At 37.8% G+C, this 19,596-nt stretch overlaps 1 protein-coding gene across 1 annotated transcript in view; it reads left to right on the forward strand.

Moving 5' to 3' along the window:
* PSD3 (pleckstrin and Sec7 domain containing 3) overlaps positions 1–19,596 on the forward strand; it is a 735,018-nt gene that overhangs the window by 438,578 nt on the left and 276,844 nt on the right. Inside the window, 1 exon segment of the mRNA XM_047717270.1 lies at positions 3,793–3,882. Coding sequence (XP_047573226.1) covers positions 3,793–3,882 — 90 coding nt within the window.

Raw genomic sequence — 19,596 nt, forward strand, 5'->3', positions numbered from 1 at the left:
TGTTCCTGCACAGAAAAATCCATACAAATAAGGGGATTAGTGGTTGCCAGGAGATGGGTATTGGGAGTAGGAGGAGAGATATGGAAACTGACTGCTAATGGATATGGGGTGTCTTTTGGAGTGATGAAAATGTTTTGAATTTAGATAGTGGTAATGGCTGCAGAACTCTGTCAACATATTAAGAATTACTGAACTGTAGGAGCAGCTGGGTGGCTCAGTTAGATGAATGGTGGAGTCTTGACTTCAGCTCAGGTCACGATCCAGGATGGTGAGATCAAGCCCCCAGTTGGGTTCTGTGCTCAGCACAAAGACTACTCTTAACCTCTCCCTGCCCCCTGCCCTTCCTCCTGCTCACCCTTGTCCTCTCTCAAGTAAATAAATAAATAAGAATTACTGAATTGTATAATTCGAAAGGGTGAATGTTATGTGCGTTATATTTCAGTAAAGCTGGTATTTATAAAAACTTACAGCGGATTTGCAAAAACTTATAGGATGGAGCGGACCCTCCATCATATAAAAAAGTCAACTCTATATTTCACTTTTTTTCTCCTAATAGTCATAATTGTTTAATTTTCAAAAGTTTTTTTATGTAATATGTTTTTATACTTGGGAGTCTTATATTATTATTTGATACTTACTTATAACAAAATATCTCATGACTATAATACAACAAATGTTTAAATAGAAATCATTCTTCAAGAAATTTTTGTTTTGAACAATACAAAATTGATTTAAAAAGATAATGTTATGGGGTGCCTGGGTGGCTCAGTGCGTTAAGCCTCTGCCTTCGGCTCAGGTCATGGTCTCAGGGTCCTGGGATTGAGCCCCGCATCGGGCTCTCTGCTCAGCAGGGAACCTGCTTCCCTTCTTCTCTCTCCCTGCCTGCCTCTCTGCCTACTTGTGATCTCTGTCTGTCAAATAAATAAATAAAATCTTTAAAAAAAAGAAGATAATGTTACAAATACTTGAATTCACCAGGTCACATGTTAAAGAAAATTTTGGTTTTTAACTGATAGTTAAATCATATCCTTTTTTGATTTTGAGAGTTGGAAACTGTCTGACTTGGAAAAGAATTTTTTATGTAGTCATTATTCATTCATTTTCTCAGATGCTCAGAACATAACCAGAAAGACCTTGTCAAGTCATATGAAAATGACTGTTGAATGTACTTGTTAATTTTTACCTTAAGATACCTTTTGTTTTTTAATTATTAGGTGTTCAGTTAGCCAGCATTTAGTACATGTACCTTTTTTGATCGGATATACTTGGTAAGGATTGGAAAGGTTGAGGTAATTGTGTTTTTCAATTAATGTGAGATGGTATTTTTTTTTATTAAAGTTCCTGTGCTTTAAATAAATTTTCATCAGAACTTAGGGCTGCAGATTTAACTTAAAATCATTGGTAAAGCCAGTTCTCATTGTTAAAACATTCTTCCAGTCTTGCATGTAAAGTCTGACTATGCCCTCTTTGCTTATGAAAGAGGCAAGGTTTTTAACAAGTTATTTAGCACTTTCACCATAATTAATTAGATAGGGTGGGTTGGATGATTTGTTTCATGTTGTAAAGTAGAAGAGCAGTTGTGAGGGGGGAGTGGGAAGTGATTATTATTTTTTTTTATTAACATATAATCTACTATTAGCCCCAGGGGTACAGGTCTGTGAATTGCCAGCTTTACGCACTTCACAGCTCTCACCATAGCACATACCCTACCCAATGTCCACAACCTCACCACCCTCTCCCGATCCCCCCCGCTTGGCAACCCTTAGTTTGTTTTGTGAGATTAAGAGTCTCTTATGGTTTGTCTCCTTCCTGATCCCATCTTGTTTCATTTATTCTTTTCCTACCCCTCAAGCCCCCCATGTTTCTTCTCGACTTCCTCATATCAGGGAGAGCATATGATAGTTGTCTTTCTCCGATTATTTTGCTAAGCATAATACCCTCTAGTTCCATCCACGTTGTTGCAAATGATAAAATTTCATTTCTTTTGATGGCTGCATAGTATTCCATTGTATATATATACCACATCTTTATCCATTCATCTGTTGATGGACATGTAGGTTCTTTCCGTAGTTTGGCTATTGTGGACATTGCTGCTATAAACATTTGGGTGCACGTGCCCCTTCAGATCACTATGTTTGTATCTTTAGGGTAAATACCCAGTAGTGCAATTGCTGGGTCATAGGATAGCTCTATTTTCAATCTTTTGAGGAACCTCCATGCTGTTTTCTAGAGTGGCTACACCAGCTTGCATTCCCACCAACAGTGTAGGAGGGTTCCCCTTTTTCTGAATTCCTGCCAGTATCTGTCATTTCCTGACTTGTTAATTTTAGCCATTCTGACTGGTGTGAAGTGGTATCTCCTTGTGGTTTTTATTTGCAGGGAAGTGATTTCTTTTAAGACACATAGGTGTATATGTTCCCAGGCAGATCTGTATTTTTGAAGTTAAGGTTTTGTATACATACTCTCTTAAAGCTATCCATGGCTTTCCAACCCTTTTAAAGTCTTAATATTTTTCCTCAACTTGAGGACTAATGTTCTAGCCCACTCTTGTTCTTTTCTGAAAAATAGCCTCACAGAACATACATATTCTGTACAAGGATATTAATACGTTGGTACACTTCACGTTCACTTGAACCACATATTCTCAGAGATCCCAAACTGGTGCGTATGTGTTCCATATCCCTCTTCTACACTCATGACAGATTTCTGCTGGTGTCCAGTTTGAGCCTTTGAATCCTTCTGAATCCTGGCAGCTCATACTAGTTGACTGAAGCTGGCCTAGGAGTTTTATTAGTTTTCTAGGTCTAATATATTTGTATCTTCTCTTTTTTTGTTAGTTTAGATTTTCTTTTTTTTTTTCATTTTATTAATGTGATTTTTTTTGTTGTTAAACTTACTCTTAAATCTTAAACTTTTTCTTAAACTCAAATATGTTAGGAGACAATTTTCCTTGGGTCTCTTACATTTCTGTACATTTTGTGAACAGAAATTTTGTTCTGGTGTAATTTTTCAAAACTGTTTCTATACTGATCAGCTTTGGAAAATATAGTGACTTCAGAGCAGTGGATAGATAAGCCTTGCATGAGAAGACTTGGTTTCTTCCTTTAGAGCAAAAGCAATAGGCATGCTTACTGTCCATTACAAATATTTAGATTCCCAGATCTCGTGGCGGGGCTCCTTTCCTGTATCACAACCCACTGCTTGTGCTTATCAGCTGGCCCTGTTCAGGTTCTGTGAGAACTGGGACTCAGGAAACTGGAGCAAGAAATGTTGGTATTTTGGCTGCTCCTATTATAAAAAAATTACTGAGCCTCCAACTCAGGAATCATACTTCATCTGCCAACATGTGAGATCGTGGTAGACTAGTTTGTTAGCTTGAAAGTGGGCTAAAATCTCAGATCCTTCACAGCTCTTGACAATATGTAGGACATAAAAATAAACAAGTAAATAAAGAGCTATCAGAGGTCAGCTGAGAAATGTCATTTTATCCATGTTTTTATTAAAAGCTACCTTACATGTATATAAATGTAGCATAGATTTCTCATGTTTTCTTAGGTTAAAAGGTTTGGCATAATTTTGCTATTTATATTTAATGACTATTTTGAAAGCATAATAAGCCATCTGTTTCTCATGTGTATAAGTTTGTATTATATGTATGTGTGGATATATGCACATATAGAGGCATGTGTATTTATGTATTAAAAAGCCAAATCAGTCTTGCTTTGCTTAATCACAGTTTTAAGAATTCCATGTATGTATGCCATTATGATGTCTTATTTGCCTCTATTCCAGAATATTGGAAAGAAGATGACCTGCCAAGAGTTCATTGCAAACCTCCAAGGCATAAATGAGGGTGGTGATTTCTCCAAGGATCTACTAAAAGTAAGCATTGAAATAATTGGCTTTTAAAATATGTTTATTTTTACCTTTCTGCTTATTTTTTAATCTAAAATAAATAGGCCAAGGATCACTTAAGTATTTTGATTTTTGCTTTTGGTTTTGTTGGTGATATTTCTATTGGAACTCATCCTTGATGTGTCAGACTGCAAATACCCTTCAATGAATAAATGGTAAAAATTCACAGGGTAACCAATAGTACTGAGACAGTAAGTAGATTTGGAATAATTGGTGATTCAGATAGTGGGCAGTTTTTGTTTTATTTGTGAGCATACTGTCAGAACTTGAGAAAGATCACAAAGGTATATTCACTATGGAAACAAAAAAGCCTTTACATACTGTAATGGAAGCTGTATTCAGTCCCTAGTTAGAGAGCCATTTAGGTTGTCTCTGGAAATCTGAGTAATTGTAGAATGTTTGAATGATTTGTGGTTGGTTTCATTATTGGTAACAATCAGCATGTTTTTCTGTATCAGATTGTTTCTAAGGAGACAACAAAATAAGCTTTAGAATTCATAACTTTCTACAGCAGTATAAATGAGAAATGCATTTGTTTAAATAGAAAATAGTGATTGATAATGGATGTGAATATTTTAGCAGTTCAGGATAAGATATGTATGTTGACAATGTGATTTTTACAGAATTCTGTTAGATTCTAGCCTTCTTTTTTTTTTTTTTTTTTTTTTTTTTAAATTTTTTATTTTTTCAGCATAACAGTATTCATTATTTTTGCACCACACCCAGTGCTCCATGCAATCCGTGCCCTCTACAATACCCACCACCTGGTGCCCCCAACCTCCCACCCCCCACCCCTTAACAAAATTCTCAGATCGTTTTTCAGAGTCCATAGTCTCTCATGGTTCACCTCCCCTTCCAATTTCCCTCAAATAAGTGAAACCATATGATAATGACTCTTTCTGCTTGACTTATTTCACTCAGCATAATCTCTTCCAGTCCCGTCCATGTTGCTACAAAACTTGGGTATTCATCCTTTCTTTCTTCTTTTTTTTTTTTTTTTTTTTTTTTTTTTTTTTTTTTTTTTTTTTACAGCTTTATAAACATATATTTTTATCCCCAGGGGTACAGGTCTGCGAATCGCCAGGTTTACACACTTCACAACACTCACCATAGCACATACCCTCCCCAATATCCATAACCCCACCCCCTCTCCCAACCCCCTCCCCCCATCAACCCTCAGTTTGTTTTGTGAGATTAAGAGTCACTTATGGTTTGTCTCCCTCCCAATCCCATCTTGTTTCATTTACTCTTCTCCTACCCCCTCAACCCCCCATGTTGCATCTCCTCTCCCTCATATCAGGGAGATCATATGATAGTTGTCTTTCTCCGATTGACTTATTTCGCTAAGCATGATACCCTCTAGTTCCATCCACGTCGTCGCAAATGGCAAGATTTCATTTCTTTTGATGGCTGCATAGTATTCCATTGTGTATATATACCACATCTTCTTTATCCATTCGTCTGTTGATGGACATCTAGGTTCTTTCCATAGTTTGGCTATTGTAGACATTGCTGCTATAAACATTCGGGTGCATGTGCCCCTTCGGATTACTATGTTTGTATCTTTAGGGTAAATACCCAGCAGTGCAATTGCAGGGTCATAGGGTAGTTCTATTTTCAACATTTTGAGGAACCTCCATGCTGTTTTCCAGAGTGGTTGCACCAGCTTGCATTCCCACCAACAGTGTAGGAGGGTTCCCCTTTCTCCGCATCCTCGCCAGCATCTGTCATTTCCTGACTTGTTAATTTTAGCCATTCTGACTGGTGTGAGGTGATATCTCATGGTGGTTTTGATTTGTATTTCCCTGATGCCGAGTGATATGGAGCACTTTTTCATGTGTCTGTTGGCCATCTGGATGTCTTCTTTGCAGAAATGTCTGTTCATGTCCTCTGCCCATTTCTTGATTGGATTATTTGTTCTTTGGGTGTTGAGTTTGCTAAGTTCTTTATAGATTTTGGACACTAGCCCTTTATCCGATATGTCATTTGCAAATATCTTCTCCCATTCTGTCAGTTGTCTTTTGGTTTGTTCACTGTTTCCTTTGCTGTGCAAAAGCTTTTGATCTTGATAAAATCCCAAAAGTTCATTTTTGCCCTTGCTTCCCTTGCCTTGGTGATGTTCCTAGGAAGATGTTGCTGCGGCTGAGGTCGAAGAGGTTGCTGCCTGTGTTCTCCTCGAGGATTTTGATGGATTCCTTTCTCACATTGAGATCCTTCATCCATTTTGAGTCTATTTTCGTGTGTGGTGTAAGGAAATGATCCAATTTCATTTTTCTGCATGTGGCTGTCCAATTTTCCCAACACCATTTATTGAAGAGGCTGTCTTTGTTCCATTGGACATTCTTTCCTGCTTTGTCGAAGATGAGTTGACCATAGAGTTGAGGGTCTATTTCTGGGCTCTCTATTCTGTTCCATTGATCTATGTGTCTGTTTTTGTGCCAGTACCATGCTGTCTTGATGATGACAGCTTTGTAATAGAGCTTGAAGTCCGGAATTGTGATGCCACCAACTTTGGCTTTCTTTTTCAATATTCCGCTGGCTATTCGAGGTCTTTTCTGGTTCCATATAAATTTGAGGATTATTTGTTCCATTTCTTTGAAAAAAATGGATGGTACTTTGATAGGAATTGCATTAAATGTGTAGATTGCTTTAGGTAGCATAGACATTTTCACAATATTTATTCTTCCAATCCAGGAGCATGGGACATTTTTCCATTTCTTTGTGTCTTCCTCAATTTCTTTCATGAGTACTTTATAGTTTTCTGAGTATAGATTCTTAGTCTCTTTGGTTAGGTTTATTCCTAGGTATCTTATAGTTTTGGGTGCAATTGTAAATGGGATGGACTCCTTAATTTCTCTTTCTTCTGTCTTGTTGTTGGTGTAGAGAAATGCAACTGATTTCTGTGCATTGATTTTATATCCTGACACTTTACTGAATTCCTGTACAAGTTCTAGCAGTTTTGGAGTGGAGTCTTTTGGGTTTTCCACATAGAGTATCATATCATCTGCGAAGAGTGATAGTTTGACTTCTTCTTTGCCGATTTGGATGCCTTTAATTTCCTTTTGTTGTCTGATTGCTGAGGCTAGGACTTCTAGTACTATGTTGAATAGCAGTGGTGATAACGGACATCCCTGCCGTGTTCCTGACCTTAGCGGAAAAGCTTTCAGTTTTTCTCCATTGAGAATGATATTTGCGGTGGGTTTTTCATAGATGGCTTTGATAATATTGAGGTATGTGCCGTCTATCCCTACACTTTGAAGAGTTTTGATCAGGAAGGGATGCTGTACTTTGTCAAATGCTTTTTCAGCATCTATGGAGAGTATCATATGGTTCTTGTTCTTTCTTTTATTAATGTGTTGTATCACATTGATTGATTTGCGGATGTTGAACCAGCCTTGCAGCCCTGGAATAAATCCCACTTGGTCGTGGTGAATAATCCTTTTAATGTACTGTTGAATCCTATTGGCTAGTATTTTGGCGAGAATTTTTGCATCTGTGTTCATCAAGGATATTGGTCTGTAGTTCTCTTTTTTGTTGGGATCCTTGTCTGGTTTGGGATCAAGGTGATGCTGGCCTCATAAAATGAGTTTGGAAGTTTTCCTTCTATTGCTATTTTTTGGAACAGTTTCAGGAGAATAGGAATTAGTTCTTCTTTAAATGTTTGGTAGAATTCCCCCGGGAAGCCGTCTGGCCCTGGGCTTTTGTTTGTTTGGAGATTTTTGATGACTGTTTCAATCTCCTTACTGGTTATGGGTCTGTTCAGGCTTTCTATTTCTTCCTGGTTCAGTTGTGGTAGTTTATATGTCTCTAGGAATGCATCCATTTCTTCCAGATTGTCAAATTTGTTGGCGTAGAGTTGCTCATAGTATGTTCTTATAATTGTCTGTATTTCTTTGGTGTTCGTTGTGATCTCTCCTCTTTCATTCATGATTTTATTTATTTGGGTCCTTTCTCTTTTCTTTTTGATAAGTCTGGCCAGGGGTTTATCAATCTTATTAATTCTTTCAAAGAACCAGCTCCTAGTTTCGTTGATTTGTTCTATTGTTTTTTTAGTTTCTATTTCATTGATTTCTGCTCTGATCTTTATGATTTCTCTTCTCCTGCTGGGTTTAGGGTTTCTTTCTTGTTCTTTCTCCAGCTCCTTTAGGTGTAGGGTTAGGTTGTGTACCTGAGACCTTTCTTGTTTCTTGAGAAAGGCTTGTACCGCTATATATTTTCCTCTCAGGACTGCCTTTGTTGTGTCCCACAGATTCTGAACTGTTGTGTTTTCATTATCATTTGTTTCCATAAATTTTTTCAATTCTTCTTTAATTTCCTGGTTGACCCATTCATTCTTTAGAAGGATGCTGTTTAGTCTCCATGTATTTGGGTTCTTTCCAAATTTCCTCTTGTTATTGAGTTCTAGCTTTAAAGCATTGTGGTCTGAAAATATGCAGGGAATGATCCCAATCTTTTGATACCGGTTGAGACTTGATTTAGGACCAAGAATGTGATCTATTCTGGAGAACGTTCCATGTGCACTAGAGAAGAATGTGTATTCTGTTGCTTTGGGATGAAATGTTCTGAATATATCTGTGATGTCCATCTGGTCCAGTGTGTCATTTAAGGCCTTGATTTCCTTGTTGATCTTTTGCTTGGATGATCTGTCCATTTCAGTGAGGGGAGTGTTAAAATCCCCTACTATTATTGTATTCTTGTCGATGTGTTTCTTTGATTTTGTTATTAATTGGTTTATATAGTTGGCTGCTCCCACGTTAGGGGCATAGATATTTAAAATTGTTAGATCTTCTTGTTGGACAGTTCCTTTGAGTATGATATAGTGTCCTTCCTCATCTCTTATTATAGTCTTTGGCTTCAAATCTAATTGATCTGATATAAGGATTGCCACTCCTGCTTTCTTCTGATGTCCATTAGCATGGTAAATTCTTTTCCACCCCCTCACTTTAAACCTGGAGGTGTCTTCGGGTTTAAGATGAGTTTCTTGTAGGCAACATATAGATGGTTTTTTTTTTTTGATCCATTCTGATACCCTGTGTCTTTTGATTGGGGCATTTAGCCCGTTAACATTCAGGGTAAGTATTGAGAGATATGAATTTAGTGCCATTGTATTGCCTGTAAGGTGACTGTTATTGTATATTGTCTCTGTTTCTTTCTGATCTAGTACTTTTAGGGTCTCTCTTTGCTTAGAGGACCCCTTTCAATATTTCCTGTAGAGCTGGTTTGGTATTTGCAAATTCTTTCAGTTTTAGTTTGTCCTGGAAGCTTTTAATCTCTCCTTCTATTTTCAATGATAGCCTAGCTGGATATAGTATTCTTGGCTGCATGTTTTTCTCATTTAGTACTCTGAATATATCATGCCAGCTCTTTCTGGCCTGCCAGGTCTCTGTGGATAAGTCTGCTGCCAATCTAATATTTTTACCATTGTACGTTACAGACTTCTTTTCCCGGGCTGCTTTCAGGATCTTTTCTTTGTCACTAAGACTTGTCAATTTTACTATTAGGTGACGGGGTGTGGACCTATTCTTATTGATTTTGAGGGGGTTCTCTGAACCTCCTGGATTTTGATGCTTGTTCCCTTTGCCATATTGGGGAAATTCTCTCCAATAATTCTCTCCAATATACCTTCTGCTCCCCTCTCTGTTTCTCTTCTTCTGGAATCCCAATTATTCTAATGTTGTTTCGTCTTATGGTGTCACTTATCTCTCGAATTCTCCCCTCGTGGTCCAGTAGCTGTTGTCCCTCTTTTGCTCAGCTCTTTATTCTCTGTCATTTGGTCTTCTATATCGCTAATTCTTTCTTCTGCCTCATTTATCCTAGCAGTGAGAGCCTCCATTTTTGATTGCACCTCATTAATAGCTTTTTTGATTTCAACTTGGTTAGATTTTAGTTCTTTTATTTCTTCAGAAAGGGCTTTTATATCTCCCGAGAGGGTTGCTTTAATATCTTCCATGCCTTTTTCAAGCCCGGCTAGAACCTTGAGAATCATCATTCTGAACTCTATATCTGACATATTACCAATGTCTGTATTGATTAGGTCCCTAGCCTTTGGTACTGCCTCTTGTTCTTTTTTTTGTTGTGAATTTTTCCGCCTTGTCATTTTGTCCAGATAAGAGTTTATGAAGGAGCAAGTAAAATACTAAAAGGGTGGCAACAACCCCAGGAAAATATGCTTTAGCCAAATCAGAAGAGATCCCGAATTGTGAGGGGGGTGAAAGGGGATAAAAAGGGGTTCAGAAAGAAAGAAAAAAAAAACTATTAAACTATTAAACTATTAAAACTATTAAAGACTATTAAACTATTAAAAAAACTATTAAAAAACTATTAAAAACTATTAAAAAACTATTAAAACTATTAAACTATTAAACTATTAATCTATTAAAAAAAAGAAAGCCGAATAAAGAAAAATATAAAAGAGGAAAAATAAAATATATATTAGATAAACTATTTAAAAAACGTTTAAAAAAAGAAAACGGTAAAAGTTAAAAAAATGTAGCAGAAGAAGAGAAAAAGAAAAAAAAATTGAAAAAGAAAAAAAAATTAAATTAACTGCAAGGCTAAAAAATCATGGGGAGAAAGCCATGAGTTCCGTGCTTTGCTTTCTTCTCCTCTGGAATTCCGCCGCTCTCCTTGGTAGGTGAACTTGGTCCTGGCTGGGTTTCCCGTTGATCTTCTGGGGGAGGGGCCCGTTGTAGTGATTCTCAAGCGTCTTTGCCCCAGGCGGAGCTGCACCGCCCTTACCCGGGGCCGCGCTGAGTCATCCGCTCGGGTTTGCTGGGTTTGCTTTCGGGAGCTTTTGTTCCCTGAGCGCTTTCCGTAGAGTCCAGAGGACGGGAATAAAGATGGCGGCCTCCCGGTCTCCGGCCCGGAGGAGCCGAGAGCCCGGGGCCCCACTCCTCAGTGCGCCCTCAGAGAACACGCCCAATGACTCCCGCCACCCTGGCCTCCGGCCGTGCTCCGAGCTGACCGAGCCTGCGACCGGTCCAAGGCAACCCCAAGCTGAGAGTCACTCCTCGGCTCTGTCTCTGCAGCTGGCTTCCCCGTTCTAATACCGGTAAGTTCTGCGACACTCAGACACCCCCGATCCTTCTGCGACCCTGCGGGAGCTGAGGCCGCGCTGACCCCGCCTGGGCTTCACCCCAGTTAAGCCTCTGGAGCGATGTCCCTCAGCGGAACAGACTTTTAAAAGTCCCGATTTTGTGCTCCGTTGCTCCGCCGCTCGCCGGGAGCCGGCCCCTCCCCCCGCGGTCTATCTTCCCGTCGCTTTGGATTCACTTCTCCGCCAGTCCTACCTTGCAGAAAGTGGTTGATTTTCTGTTTCTGGAATTGCTGTTCTTCTTCTCTTCAATCTCCCGTTGGATTTGTAGGTGTTTGCAATCTTTAGATAAGCTATTTAGCTGATCTCCCGCTACCCGAAGTAGTCTCAGCCTGCTACTTCTCCGCCATCTTGACTCCTCCCCAGATTCTAGCCTTCTTTTTAAAAACTTTGTACATATGTAGATTTCTTTGACGGTTCCTTTGAATTTGCTAAGGGCAACACGTATGAATCATGGTATGATCTGGAAAGGTACCAGTTGAGAATAAGTCCTTTATTATGTTTTATGTATCTTTTAAACCATATAAAATATATACAGTAGAGTCCTAGATTTTGAAAGACACACACACACACATATATATGTAGAAAGTGAAAAAAGGCATAAGAATATGATATTATGAGATTCTCTTTCTGACTTTAATTGCAACTCAGTGAAGAATTACCTTATGGAAAAAGCAAGAAGAAAAGTAGCTTCAGGTTACTATAGAAAGAAGGTATTTTTGAAAATTGTTTCCTTATAGGACAAATGCTGCCATGGCTGAAGCTACAATTCTTTTTTTTTTTTTTTAATTTAATTTAATTTAATTTTTTCAGTGTTCCAAGATTCACTCAATGCTCCATACAATACGTGCCCTCCTTAATACCACCACCAGGCTCACCCAACCTCTCACCGCCACCCCCCTTCCAAAACCCTCAGTTTGTTTCTCAGAGTCCACAATCTCTCATGGATTGTCTCTCCCTCTGATTTACCCCAATTCACTTTTTCTTTCCTTCTCCTAATGTCCTCCGTGTCATTCCTTATGCTCCACAAGTAAGTGAAACCATATGATAATTGACTCTCTCTGCTTGACTTATTTCACTCAGCATAATCTCCTCCAGTCCTTTCCATGTTGATAAAAAAGTTGGGTATTCATCCTTTCTGGTGGAGGAGTAATAATACATTGGGTATATGAACCATATCTTCTTTTCCATTCATTTGTTGAAAGGCATCTTGGCTCTTTCCACAGTTTGGTGATTGTGGCCATTGCTTTAAGCTACAGTTCTGAATGAGAAATAAAATGTGTTGGACTGTGACATGATAAATATATTCTCTACATCCATTGAAGATGTACTGTAGACATATGTTAACAAGTCTTTTCAGTTTAGTGGTATTAACATGGAAAATAATGCAGTCTTTCTAAGAGGAAGATTGGATAAGCTTTTATCAAGTTATGTCAGAAGTGGAAATTGGCAGGAAAAATTTTCATAGTGAAGCTTTCAGATTTTATTGGTAGGCTTATGGTAACATGCATGACTGTGGATGAATTATTGGGCAGTTTTAAAGCATATTTGATGAGCTGTCTGAAACCAAATGTAGTTAACATAAGTCCAGGGGCTGCCGTTCACCTTGGATAAACATATGTTCTTTGGTTTACTCTGCCAAGAATTTTCTGGATGATTTGTTAAAGTCGTACCATTGAGATCATGTTTTTAAACCTCAGGGGGAAAATATTTATTATACTGTTTTATTTACTGTAGGAAGATGACAGTGAAATGACACTGAAAGTGATAGTGGCATTTAGCATGGAAATTGTCAAGTAAAATACTGATTCCCTTTCATAGAAAAAAGCCCAGCCACTCACCCACCAAAAGTGGAGTTTTCCATTTCAGCAAGAATCTGGATTTTACTGCAAATTTCATCAAGAAAAGTTTTTTTTCAAACCTTTTTTTTTTCATTTCTCTTTTCCATGTGGCTATTCTTTTTCCCTTCCGTGCCCTCCTGCTCTTCCTTCCTTCCTCCTTTCCCTCACTTCCTGTTTCTATCATCTGTGTTTTTTCTTTTCTTTTTTCTCTTTTTTTTTTAACTTTTATTTTATTTCTTTTCAGTTTTGTCTCTTCTTTCTCCTCTTTCTTCACTCCTTCTCAAACACTCTCCCTCATTTTCTTTCTCAATGGCTATCTCTTGATTCTTTTCAGAGATTAATTCCTGGGTAGGATGTTAATTTGAACTTTCATGGACACTGATTATACACATGGCACACAGAAAGACAAACACAAAACATTTGGTATTATGTTACAGGTTCTGAGTAACCTAACCCCTTTTCTGTCCTCTTCTGTCCTCCAACTTGAAAGTTGCAGGTACTGACAACATTCAGTTTAATTTATTAAGTAAGATGCCTAGAGTTACATGGATTGAGTTGAGGCTTTCATTGCTACATATTAATCTGATTACTTTAGATTTTTTGGTTCAAAAATAGCATTTCATCCATGTCTGTTCAGCTTTCTTTGGACCAACAGTAACATTTCATCTTATGTCTGTTATTCAGTGTGGTTGGGTAGTAGGGAATATTTATTGATGGCCTATTGTGTGTTCACTGGGTATTGTGGACTTGGAGAACATGCTAGAACTAAATGGGCCCCTGTCCTCACAGAATACTGAGAAAGATGGGTGGTTCTTTTTCCTTAAAGTAAACAATTGTTCCATATTGAAATTAAAATATAAACTGATTTTTCCTTGTCTCAACAGAAATGGTTATCAAAAAGATAAACCTTAATGTATTTAAATATATGAAAAATGAGAAATTTATTTCAAGCCTTTAATTCAGAGACTTCAATTGATACTTTGCTTAATTTTGCCCTAGACTACATGAAAGGATAGGTAATTGAGCCCTTTTTTATAATTTACAGTTCCACTGCTGTGTCCTTTTTGACCTGATGACCTAACAGAGAAATGAGTGCTTTGTGCAAATAAGCATGTTTTCCCACAAACTGCTTTGAGTTTTAATTCTAGATACGTATAGTATAAAGCATAGTTAGTTGGATAGCAAATGACAACCAGTTATAGAAGATTATTTAGGTTCTTTAACGTTGAAGTCTGGCTGGGAGGATGTGATGTTTGAGAGAGGCCTTTGAAGTATAGGTACCATTTTAGTAGTTGATTTCCTTTGGTTTTTAGTTAGATGATTATTCTATTTCATTTCCCACCACCTTTCCCACCCATTAACATTAATGTTCTCTGTCATAAGTACCTTTCCCTATTATTTCACCAAATCAGTAGAGCAGTTCATTTAACAAAATACGACAGACCATCTGGCAAGTTTTGTGGCTGTATAGGGACTACCCATCCCAACACTTGGATGTGCATCCTTGAGGGAAAATGTGGGAAAGAAGAGGAAAGGGAGGTTCTTTTGATAAACTTAATAAGACATTTCTAAGATTCTGTAACAATGAAACTCTTAAGTAAATGAATAGAGAGGGATGAGAATGTAAAACGTGGGCCAGCTCTGGCTTAGAGGCTGAACTTTCTGAGAGACACTATAGTGTGCTGATTTTGATTATAGACGTGAGAGCTATACTGATTGGGTTCTAATCCCAGCTCCCCTCTCTTAGTAGCTGAGGGATTGTAAGTAAATTCACTGAAACTTTGTCTCTTGATTTCTGCATCTGTGAAATGGGAGATCTTATTAGTATCCACCTCATCAGTTTTATTAATTGAATGAGTTAACCTATAAAGCCTTAGGGCATGTAATAAATGCAATATCTGTTAGCTGTTGTAACTTATTTTTATTTTTAATATTATTTTATTCTTTACCTAGCTTGAAGTGGACTGCAAAGGGCCTCCATCCCTTCCTGCAGGGTTTGGGTCTAAAGTGTTTTATAAGTACTAGGGCCAAGTGGGATTAGCTTTAATTCATAAGACCTCTATTGCCCATCCTTTTTCAGCCTAACCATGCACAGTCTCTTGCTCTTTTCAATGACCATCTGTGATCTTGAACTTGTGCGTTTCTTCCTTTTGTGGTAAGATTTTTAAACCTCATCATTTATGGCTTCCTCTTTTTCCAAAGACTGTTGATTCCAAAGAACAGGCATCATAATTTTCCACAAGAAGCATTTGTTCCATAAAGTCTGTATTAACATCATGGGGCACTTGAAAATTCATGAACCTTGGTTAGCCGTATGTTTTCTTTGCCTTTTTACCTTGTTAAGAACAGGCCATTTCTCCTGGATCATATCCCTCTTGCCATGCTTTTATATCTTATATTTGGTTTGTATCTTTGAAACCACATGATTGGAGGTCCTGAGCCTTCTTACCTAGGACCATTTGGAGAAAATGTAAGAGAGCAGGTGGACATCTAGCAGCCTTTTTTTTTCCCCTTGGATTTTAACCACTTCAGATAATTCACATCTCCATTAATGTCCCAGGATTATATGGGGATCTTCAAAGAGCACAAGAACTAATTTGCTTCCTCGATGGTTCTTCAAGATTCCAGGATCAGTTTAAGTTTGTTATTAAACTGCTCTGTAAGTTTTATTTCTTCTGAGTTTCCTATGAATCTCTATTCTTGGTTTTAAAAGAAAAACCACAATTTTATCTTCAGTCCATTCTGTGTTCTATTTCTAACCTGGGTTGTTGATAATCCTTCATTTCTCATTATGTATAGGGGGAATACACAGGAACTTTGGGAGATGGCCACCAATAAAAATTTAAAAAAAAATTTAGAGGGGAAGTAGCCATTTCAAAATATATTTACATGAAAACAGGAAAGAAGCAATGGGAAATAAAGCAAAAGGAGCCAATGAAAAGTGTCATTGAAACATATAGGGTGGAGGGACGCCTGGGTGGCTCAGTGGATTAAGCCTCTGCCTTTGGCTCAGGTCATGATCTCAGGGTCCTGGGATCGAGTCCCACATCAGGCTCTCTGCCCAACAGGGAGCCTGCTTCTCCCTCTCTCTCTCTGCCTGCCTCTATGCCTACTTGTGATCTCTCTCTGTCAAATAAATAAATAAAATATTAAAAAAAAAAAGAAACATATAGGGTGGAAGGTTAGTTATTGCTGCATAATAATTTCATTTTGGGGAGTTCCAGACTGAAGATTGTGACAATGAAACATGAAACACTGGTTGTTTTCTATCTCAGCGTCCTTATTGCCATCTACCATTTGATACTCAAATAACATTCTTAATATTTTTATCCTTGTCATAGTAGGTCTTTAAGTTTCTTTTTTTTTTGTTGAGCAGCAGTTGAATTCAATAGGTGCCAGTGGGAATTAGAAAAAAATCTCTAAGAATTTTTATGTCATCTTAATAAGAGAGAGGGTGGAAACAACAAAACACCCAAGTCTTTCAAAATGATTCTTATGTAACTAAAAAACAAAACTGAATATAATTTGCAGAGTGTTTTGGTACCTATCTCCTTTTAAATCTGCTTAAATACACAGATAGCTTTAATAATAGCTCTAGTTATAAGGCAGTGTCACTGGAAGTCATTAAAAAGCAAGGTAAAATAAGTGACTCTTAATCTCAAAAAACAAACTGAGGGTTGATGGGGGGAGGGGGTTGGGAGAGGGGGGGGGGTTATGGATATTGGGGAGGGTATGTGCTATGGTGAGTGCTGTGAAGTGTGTAAACCTGGCGATTCGCAGACCTGTACCCCTGGGGATAAAAATATATGTTTATAAAATAAATGAAGCCAGTAGGAAAAAAAAAAAAGAGAGCAAAACCAGCCCACTTCACTTCTAGAGTTTATCTAATTTGACCCTTTCAGCCAGGGAGAAGGTTGAAAATTTAACACTGAAAATTTCCTCCTTTTTTTATCACAGAAGGCTAGCCTTAAGCAACATCCCACACTCCCTGCACATACCATTTTTGTTCTCTACTCTTTCATCTTTACTTCCAGTGTTATCACTGAGGACAAGTATAACTAGAGAAACCTGAATAAGATCAAGTTTTATGTCAGGTTGTAGTATTATACTATAGTTTTGCAGATGTTACCTTTGGAGGAAACTGGGTAAAAGATATAAGAAATCTATTATTTCTTAAAACTACATGCAGATCTGTAGTTATTTCATTAAAACTTTTAATGAAGGGGCGCCTGGGTGGCTTAGTGGGTTAAAGCCTCTGCCTTCGGCTAAGGTCATGATCCCAGGGTCCTGGGATCGAGCCCCACATCGGGCTCTCTGCTCAGCACGAACCTGCTTCCTCCTCTCTCTCTGCCTGCCTCTCTGCCTACCTGTGATCTCTGTCTGTCAAATAAATAAAATCTTTAAAAACAAAACAAAACAAAACTTTTAATGAAGAAAAGGCCCACTTAAAAAGGGGCGGGCATTTTCTCCGTTTAGCCAGAGATTTAGGCATCGTATATAAATTAATGAAATTTTACTTCTTGTGGGTCCTTCTTTTAAATTACGAAATATCATGATCAACAGGTTAGGTATAAGTGTAGTAGCATTAAAAGCAATAATGTATTAAGAAAAAGGCAATAGGAATTGTTTTCAAGAGTTAAAAGCTGGAAAGTTGCATAAATCTATTTTTATGATTACTCTGGATACTGTGGAGATTTCTTTGGAAAGATGTGGGAGTAGAAATGGAAAAGATGGTAATGGTCTGTCCACAAGAGAAGGAATAGTGGTATGGATGTGGGTAGTGACAGTATTGAGAAAAGTATTCACTGTTGAATTATTTTGAGTTTGTTATTAGAGTTTCTGTTGCTAAATTGTTACCCTGAATTGCCCATCTACCCCCTGCTATATCACCTGCATTCTAATCTTCATGGAATGGAAGAGCAGTAAAAGGTAGAATAACCATAATTTTTTTCCTGAGGTTTGTTTGATCTCTTCGGCTGAATGTAATGGTAGGCTTTGTGGCCATGTGAAGTGAATAGTGTCACATCTGGAAAGGAAGCCCAGTATTTTACCTTAGCCAGACAATTAACTTTTTTTTTTAGTTTCCTCATATATAACACAGGTAATAATACTTTCCTCCAAGAGTGATTATGAAAATTAAGATTATGTGTGTTCAGTAGCTAGCATTGTGTCATCTAAAATGCATTAAAGTATTCATAAATATTAGCTTGTTTTTTCTACTGCTCTAGTTTTTGTTTGTTTGTTTAAGATTTTATTTGTTTATTTGACAGAGAGAGACACAGTGAGAGAGGGAACACAAGCAGGGGGAGTAGGAGAGGAAGAAACAGACTTCCCACTGAGCAGAGAGCCAGATGCTGGGCTCAGTCCCAGGACTCTGGCTCATGACTTGAGCCGAAAGCAGACGCTTAAGGACTGAGCCACCCAGGCACCCCTACTGTCTAGTTTTTGTGAATGGGTTCTGGAGGTCACTGGGGCTCTGTGCCTGTCTTAATGCTGCCAGTGACTAGTGATGGAGCATCAGCATGATCATTTCACCTCTTTGTGCCTTAGTTTCTTCATTTATAAAATAAGATAGTTGGGCTGTACCCATAATCTGTTCAGGCTCCAATAGCCCACAGTGTCTAGGGCCCACTCCTGTTCTGTCACCACCACTTGCTACGTGGACCAGAACTTCTTGCTCTGTTTTTCTGCTGTGCTCATATTTTTTGAGCTAAATATTCAATGGCAGAGACATTGGAAAAATCCTATAGATGATGTTTAAGGTACCTTTCAACCTAAGTACTGGAAACATTCTTTATTTCTCTTTGTAAGCTCAAATCGTATCAAGTTTTATCTTTTATATTTATTGGTTTAGACAAACGAGTGTATACCTAAAAGTGAAAGTTCAGATTTAAATCCAGGAAAATTACCTTTGTCATAGCAGCATTCTCAAAGGCTTAGTCCTAAAGAATTACATGAGAGGAAGAAGCAAGCTGCAGTTAGAAAAAAGTCTGAACTTTTTATAAATGAAATGTTTGAAGTGAATTCTCAAAAATACTTGATCTGAGTTATATTCGGAGTATGTAGTTGAAAATAGGAACTTATGGGTGGTATTTAAGTGTAGCTAAAAAAAGAGCATCAACTGTTGCCTAGAGTAGGTGAGTTCTCTCAGAGAGAAGGTCATGGAAACCTGGTAGCAACAGTATCTATGGAGGAAAAGGGCTTAGATGCTTATCCTGATATAAACAGGATAACTTTTAAAGAGAAAAGCTATGTTAGCAAGCTTTTTAAGAGAAAAGCTCTAAAGGTTCTTATTTAAAATATGGAATATTGCTTTTTTCAGTAAAATGAATCAAGCTGAGTTGTGATGAAAGGTTTGTGGGTGTTTCTACTTCTGTTTTTCCCATGGAGATCTAGAAGCTTGCTTGGCTTCCAGTCATGTGCTCATCATGGACTGAATAATGATGCTGCCTTTCGTATGGTTCCTTGAATGAAACATGGTTGACTGTAATGAGTATAATACTTTGAAGTAGCTGAAAATCCACAAATCATGCTCATGCTTTAAAAAAAAAATCTATCAAAAAGACTTCTGGTAGAACATTTTGGCAGAACAGATGCTACTCAAAAAGTACAAACAGATTTTTAACCAAAAAAAAAAAGAAAAGAAAGAAATTTGAGTAGGGGAGGTAGTAATCCTTAAGGGTATTTAATGGAATACTAATGATTCCCAGAGAGATTTTATTTTTAATTTGATCCTGAAGGAATGCT

Source organism: Lutra lutra, chromosome 2 (assembly GCF_902655055.1).
Source record: "Lutra lutra chromosome 2, mLutLut1.2, whole genome shotgun sequence".
Lineage (NCBI taxonomy): Eukaryota > Metazoa > Chordata > Mammalia > Carnivora > Mustelidae > Lutra > Lutra lutra.